We start from the raw sequence: 8277 nt of genomic DNA, 5'->3' as shown, positions 1-8277 counted from the left end.
TGGCAGCTGAAACAACTTCCGGTAACCTCGGAGGGCTGAACCACTTTACATACTATTTAGGGGGGATGTTAAATTTAGTATGTTACAAAGAATTTGTGTAATCGTTTATGCGGCTCATGAAACATAGGTAAATAAACTAAGGCTGCCAACTTAAAAAACATTCTGAATTATAATTGTAACACATTATTTTAATCGTTTCTTTCCTGTCCTAAAACTAATATGATGTGTGTGGATTTCTAAACACCCCCCTGGATGAGTTTCCGCTTATTCTGCGAGGGGCATTTAGTCGACTACTGTCGCATGTGGTTGGGATATGAATGTATTTCAGTAACACTACAATCGTTTTGTAAGAAAATGATCTCGAAGTGGGTTTCTTCTGCATATAGACACTTGGCCTTACTTTTTTTCGAAAATGAGAAGTGTTTCCGTTTAAACGGAGCAAGAAATTATTCGCCTGCGCAGCACTTTATTTTCATTCATGGGATGGGGATGAATGAAAACGCCAGAACCCATAAATTGGACGAATTGCCTGCAGTGGACCAAAATAACACACACGCAGTCTACTCATGGAGTGTTACACCACTTGTATTGAATAAACTACGACAAAAAAATGCTTCTCGTGTTTAATTGAATTATTTTTTGGAGGATTTTTGCAATTCTGATAGTATCAGGAAACCATGTGGGTTAATTGTTGTTTCTAATGTTCTATATAGCATGGTTATAAAGACTGTTACAACAGTTTAGGCTTGGATGTGGAGGCTGCTGATTTGTTTAAAGTAAAAGAAAAATGAATTGACACTTTTTTATTGATCTCATCAATATACCAACCCTATCTTCAGCATTCTTCCTACAAATGAGTTAGACATATTGGTTTATATCATTCTTCTTTGAGCCAAATTCAAATTTGTCGTTCACTGTGTTATATCATTTATTATCAAACTGTATAACTAATGATCAAACCACAGGCAGAGTGGACACTGACATGACCACAGTGAAAAATGAATCATAGCTGCATTGTATCATCCTGATGTTTTTACACCTGTCGACAAGATATTTCACACATTGGATTTCAATTTAGTCATTTGATAGAAGGGAACATGTTATGTATCACTGTGAAATAACAATGTATAACTGATATCTCTGATATTAAACGCAGGCAGACAATATTAGGAATACAGGATGCCTGCCTGTGGTCAAATGACACCTTCAACCTTGTAAACAGCTGAGAAAAAAAGCACAGAGTATCTGGGGTTACAAGAAATGACCTTCATAAGCACCAACGGCTGTCCTGTAGAGGCTCAGATTACTAAGACACGTAAGATTGTGTGTCATTCCAACATCTTTTATTAAAATACAGCCAGGCACATACTGTACGTAAGATGTAACTCCCCTTGTCATGTTCTTATTCCATATTTGCTGAAAAATATCTTAATAAACTAAAAATATGCATTCCAACTCAGCTAATAATCAGCCTATGCGGATACAATATTCAGTTTCAAGGTAGCAAAAGAGTGGTTATTAAAGTACTTGGATGTAACTAAAGCAACAGGGCTCAGATTGCTTGGCAGCACCAGACAATGTAAACAGTACACACTTAGCCAAACAGTGTTAAATTTACATTATAACAGGAGGACCCCTGTATCATATAGGCTAACACAGCACAGTTATCACCATACTGTATGTCAAATTAAAAGTAAAGCATTACTCACTTCTTTTTCACTGAGGACAGCTACTAACTGTGAATGAAAATCAAATCTGAACACAACACTTACACTTCGTAATACCCATAACTAAACAAAGATTTATCTGTACAGCCCATATCATTAATGTGTAAAAAGAGCACTTGTTCAATAATAACTTTTTAAGGACTTTTTTTAAAGCAGCATTTCCTGCTAGTATGCTTAATTATTTAACACTTTATCAGTTAAGAGCAAGAAAAGGATGGTTAAAGTTGCCCTGAGTGCTTGAATTACAATTTCAGGGATATTCTTTGCTCCACAACAGCCAAGAGTTGGAAAAAAGAGAGAGAAGTTGCTGATATGTCTGAAAACTTAATCATAAGTGACATGAAAACTGATATAAAATGATTTTTCACACCAGTGAGACCACCGTGTTTAAAACCTCTAGGAATTGAGACTTGTATTTCAGCTTTAAAATGAAAGTGGTCACAGATCCATGCTTGAATCAGTATTGTGCACACTCTTTCCAGTACGTTCTTTGAACTCTCTGCTCATCCCTGAATGGTTGTTCAGTAAAGGTGCCCCCATTGTACATTTTCAATCTTTGTCCCACTGTACATTGAAAGCCTTTATTCACATACAGTGCAACGAATGTTTCAGTTAGGAGTTGGGGAATATGTGTGGTCAGCCCATTCTCCCCTTATCCAGCTCAAAAGACACGATAACGTCCAGCAAAGGGCTCCACTTGAAACTACAGTTATGCAGATTGCTTCCTCTGTTTTTTCTCAAGCTTTGGATAAAGAAAACTCAGATTCTCCAAAGGTAAGCTCCTCGAGGACACAAGAACATATATTATAGAATTGATTAGCTTTTTTAGGAGTAGACTGTTACTTTGAGACTTAATTTGTCAACCCAGGAATTTTAAAAACACAAATTCCTGTAACTAAACTTTTTTTTGTGACTATAAGAAACTGCTGGTAATTTATAACTTTCATAACTCAATGCAATATCTGCTATATTGTCATTACATATGAAATACACACAGTAGTTTATTCTTCTTAAGTTCACAGAGGAAAAATGACACTGAAGGTCATGTCAGATTGTAACAAACTAACATGAGGCGATGACACACCAAGAAAACTATTTTATGGTATTTAGGGGGATTTCTAGGTCAATATTTGAATCTAGATAATATTTGAAAGCCATATGTGGGCAAATATATGTGGTTTCATGCACCTGCTTCCTCGGTGAGACTATTGAGTCATATTTGGGGGCATTTTTTTTTCTCCTTAGAAGTGCAGGGTATGTGAGCAAGCAGCTTGGTTTTATTATGATTCACTGTAAATAAACATTCTGCCTGATTGTTGTTGGTATGGTTGTAGTAACAGTGTTTTAACTACTTTTTTTTCCCACAGAAATGGGAGACTGGTCCATTCTTGGCCGCTTCCTAACCGAGGTTCAAAACCATTCCACAGTCATTGGCAAGATCTGGCTGACAATGCTGCTCATCTTCCGGATCTTGCTTGTGGCCCTGGTGGGGGACGCTGTCTACAGTGACGAGCAGTCCAAGTTCACCTGCAACACCTTACAGCCTGGCTGCAATAACGTCTGCTATGACACTTTTGCTCCTGTCTCACACTTGCGCTTCTGGGTCTTTCAGATTGTTCTAGTCTCCACACCCTCCATCTTCTACATTATCTACGTCTTACAAAAAATCACTAAGAATGAAAAGATAGAGGATAAGAAGGTTGAAGTGGTGCCCAGGTCCTCACCTTTACTAGAAAGGGACAAACACATGGGAGGAGATAAAGAGACAACGCTGGAAGCTGGCAGTCCTTATAACACAACCTATGATAATGAGGACTGGAGCTCACAGGAAGGTGAGTGTAAGGAGATGAGCCAGCTGGAGGAGGAAATGAGAGAGGTAGGAAAGGACCCAACCCAGCTCTCCAGCCAAGTACTGCTTATTTACATCATACATGTTTTGCTGCGCTCCATCATGGAGATAATCTTCCTCATTGGGCAGTATTACCTATTTGGATTTGAAGTCCCACACCTTTTCCGCTGTGAGACCTACCCCTGTCCAAACAGGACTGACTGCTTTGTGTCCCGAGCCACAGAGAAGACCATCTTTCTCAACTTCATGTTCAGTGTCAGTCTAGGTTGCTTCATCTTGAACATTGTGGAGCTGCATTATCTAGGCTGGATTTATATTTTCAGAGTATTGTTCTCAGCATGCTGCACATGCTGTGAGTCAGATAGAAACCCCATGCAGCACGTGGATTTATACTCCGATAACAACCCACTGTTGCTGGAGCTCAAACACTCACTCCGTGGCAGGGTTGTCCTGCAGACCACCTCTACCACGTCCCGGGACAAGAGCAGCGGTGTCCCAAACCAAGGCCCGGCCATCTCCTTTGAGACAGACTCCACACTGGAGTGTACTTCGAAGAGAAATCCAGATGAAAAGGAACGCAGCAAGACTAGACTGCACAATATGGCCAAAATAGGAAGAGGCAAAAAGTCATGGCTGTAAATAATTTCAAACCATATCTTTCTTTTGTACTGTAAATATATTCCATCCATGACTGTCCTTGTATATCTCTAAATTCAACTTGTCAGGATGGATCAGTTAAAGTAAGTTATGAAGTTTGTGATTATTAAAATGATTTCGACAATTTCAGGGAGAAACTGTGACAGATTCAGTGTACTAGTTTCTAATCGCAGACAATTGCACAAGCAAAAGAGTACTTAACATTGTTAAGCCAGAATTTTGAAATGACTGGGAGATGTTGCAATTTGTTTACCATTCTTGGTTTATTAGGTGTACTATAGAAGAAGCACTGATATGAATGTAGTGCAGATTTTATGAAAATGTTTCTGTAAATAGAGTCAAATCAGTGTCTTTGCTGTGATTTATTCATACCTTCACTTACTCCTAGACTTACGCTATGCTTTGTGAAGAAACAAGAACCATAAAGGATCCTTTGTAAGCAGACAGATGATGCATTTAAACATCAGAAACTTTATACTTACTTGGCCTGTAAAGCATCAATGTACAAGGGCTCTGATTTGGTCTAGAAATCTGTATCTTGGTCTGATTCTCATTGTTTTGTCCTTCCGCCAGAAGTCGAATTTCAGCGCCTACAGCAGCCTGTAGTCTACAGTAGGCTACCTTGATGTCCAAGACAAATTCCCTTATGGACAAATGCAGTAATACTGAATCTTACTTGTGCCATAGAATTGGACAAAGACTTGATTTTCCTTGACTTGAATAGATATTTCTGAAGAATATCCTTGCTGTCCTGGATAGCATTTATTGGCTATAATACATACATAATATAATAAATCTTAAAGACATTACATTTGAGAATTATAGCCTACTTAAGCCAAAATGCGATCATATATGTTAATGTTTGAAGACTCAAAGCACATTTAATATTTTAGCAAACTTAAAATGAACACCCCTTAGGCTACATTATCCTATCAAACATCTAAATTAAGACATGTGGTTCATGTGTTGAGTTCTAAGGTGAGTCCTGACAAGCAAAACATAGACAGCCTGGGAGTATTTACCTGTGCCTGCACCACAGTCTGTGAAAAGAAGGCCTGAACTGCACCTGCACATTCAGTGCTCCAGTTAAGTAGAAAGACCAGGAGGGGTCACTGCTGTCCGGTTTACACTAGTGCTGCCTTCAGTTACTGTTGGAAATACTAGACTTTTAAAGTAGTTCAAACACTGACGACCCATTTGCGATTATAGAGAGCTAAATTTGGCACAGTTTGTCCACATGTAACATATAAAGATAGGCTGTATGAAATCAGTATAAGTAAAAGGTTGTGAAAGCATTCCTTGAACATTTTTTGCACATGTAATTCAAGTTCCATTTTCATTTTTTGTCTTCAAATATATATAAACTATTCCACTCATGACTACCAGTTGCACTCTTTTTACATTTAAAAACACAAACATGACATTGGTTGTATCCCCGGGTCCTCTATAACCGACCATACTGTTACTAAATCGGAGATTACCGGAAGCATTTGAAGGCACCACAAGTACATATCTCGCACCTACTGTCAATTTGCAAATGCTGAAAACTTCAAGCAAGACAACAGCGCGGGCATTTACAGGTAGGACAGTGTCATATCCGCTAATAGCGTTTACTCCGTGTCATTTTATATGAATGACATTGTCACATTTTCTACTTAAAGTGTTCCCTAAGGCCACCGGTGCTAGAGAATGAGGGCAAAGCAGCTTAAAGGGAGAGTATTACAGGCAAGCTGTGGACTAGTCGCAGCAACAACCTAGCTGTAGCATGTGTACAGTAAGTTCACTAAAGCTAAAGCTAGAGAATATTTTATCATTTTCTGTCAACAATAATGATAAGAATATTCATAGTTGTATTGTTAAGTGCTGTGAAGAGATTGCATTGTTATTTTATAGCCTCTCTGACATGAGGAGACATGATTAAGTGTGGATTAAGTGCGATTTTAACTGTTTATGGGCTAACACAACGTGTATGGATGTGTAAGGCGTTCAGGCTCGATGGAGAGTCTCGTGCACACATGTTCAGAGGCTCTGCATCACTTTAATGGTGATGCTGATCATTTGACAGCAAGACAGATGAGGTCAAAGCAAACTGTGTCTGTATGTAGGGCAACTTCACATGTACTGTGGCTTAGACGTGTAAATGTATAGGACTGAGAGAATAAATCTTTTATTTACAATATATTATTGTTTGCAGGCCTTTTCTTTTGTTGAGACTGTAACACACCAGTACTGTAGGTGATGTCCCTTTCACACAGCTGACACTGTTTACTTTCGTGTAATTTGAGTTATTTTGATTGTTTGTGGACGCTATGAATGGGAAAATTATGATTAAAATTATATAAAAACTGCAATATGAGAGGAGTTTTGACATGAAATGCAGTACAGTGCCCTATTTGATCAAATGTGTTGCAACAATAAGATGTACAAGGAATGTGGACAGGACTGTGAACCTTGGACTCTGAGCCTTGGCAACTGCCCTATGGGGATAAATGTATTTTGTCACAAGGACACAACAAATAATTATTTTGTTAAAGGTCCAGTGTGTAGGATTTAGTGGCATCTAGTGGTCAGGTTGCAGAACTGAAACTTCCTCCATGGCTTGCAGGAGAACTATAGTGGCTGATGCAAATTACCCTATCTAGAGCCAGTGTTTGATTTTTCAGTTCTGGGCTAAGGTAGAACAACATGGGGAACTCTGTTGGAGAGGACTAGGCCCCCAGGCAGAGTGCCAGGCTTTGAAGTCGATTTTTGTAGTGGCCAAACAGAGGAATTACAACTTCTGGGTCTGTCTTGTAATGTGATTGGACCCCAAAATACTTTTTTCAACAGATGTCTGTAAATCAGGGACCACTGTGACCCTCGCAACCTCCGTGAAATGACTCCTTCCACTATCAGGATATGATCAGTTTGGTTCAATAATATTATGAAAGTCTAGAGGCGCTGCAAGATTAAATTATTTTATCCACATTCATCAAAGTCTGCAGTGTGCTTGCTCTGTGGTCCATACAATGTGAAAGATCAGGTAATTTAACATCCGGGAAGTCAAACTTTTTTTGCTTCATGCGTTATTGAGGAACTTTAATAGGAATAAATGAGGCCCCAGCCTCCAATGCTGTAACCAGTCTTTATACATCCAGGTAGTGAACCTGCTCCATATGTAGATATGAAGGGCTAATTTTAAGGTAAAAAAATACAATGCTTCTTAGTTTCAGGTGATCATAAACTAATGAAAACTTTGTTATGAATATTATGTACCATTTATGCCCCTACACACTGGACCTTTAAGGCAGATCTGTATTCTAATAAAAACATAAATATAACAAACATAAGTGAACATGAACAAATTAGAAGGTTCTCTTAAGCTCTCAGCTAGTATTTTTTTAATTTTCTCTTTTTTTCCCACTCTTCCTGACAGATGACATTATAGGTCCAGAGCTACTGTGGATGCTCTCTTTCATCATTTGAATGAAACTCTTCTTTTGTTGCTGTAAACAATTCAAACCGGAATAAGACTACAGAAAAGTGTGAGCATGTTTCACCTAATTAAGAAAGACAAGGAGAAGGAGAAGGAATTGGGCAAGAAGGAGAAGAAAGAGAAGAAAGAGCGTATGTCTCAGGCAGAGTTAAAGAGCCTGGAAGAGATGAGCATACGCAGAGGCTTCTTCCACCTCAATCGAGGGAGCTCTAAGAGGGAATCTAGGAGCAAGCTGGAGATCTCGAGTCCTATCCCAATTAAGGTGGCTACCAACATGGAGCTTAGTCTGACAGACCTGGAGACAGAGCGCCTTCACGGCACCCTGGGGCAAGATATAGGGCAAATACGTGCAAGTACCTCTGGTGAAGACTTGAAGGGACATGAACTGGATCATCATCGCAGCTCTGTGAAGGAGAGAGCAGCTAAGTTTGGGGAATTGGCCAGGCCGAATTCAGTGGGAAGCCAGAGGCACGTTTCTTTTTCACTGAAGAACAAAGATGACAATGCTTTGGAGGTTTCAGATCTTTCTGGACGGAGTTGGACTACATCGTCTCGGAAGTCCTACCCCA

At 39.2% G+C, this 8277-nt stretch overlaps 1 protein-coding gene across 1 annotated transcript; it reads left to right on the top strand.

Annotated features, from left to right (window-relative positions):
* The first annotated feature begins 3096 nt into the window (after positions 1–3096).
* LOC125898618 (gap junction delta-2 protein-like) lies at positions 3097–4215 on the top strand. The gene has a single exon (XM_049592464.1). It carries the CDS (start codon positions 3097–3099, stop codon positions 4213–4215), a length of 1119 nt encoding a protein of 372 aa, XP_049448421.1.
* The last annotated feature ends 4062 nt before the right edge of the window (positions 4216–8277 follow it).

Source organism: Epinephelus fuscoguttatus, linkage group LG12 (genome assembly GCF_011397635.1).
Source record: "Epinephelus fuscoguttatus linkage group LG12, E.fuscoguttatus.final_Chr_v1".
Lineage (NCBI taxonomy): Eukaryota > Metazoa > Chordata > Actinopteri > Perciformes > Serranidae > Epinephelus > Epinephelus fuscoguttatus.
This window is presented reverse-complemented; position numbering and strand designations above follow the sequence as displayed.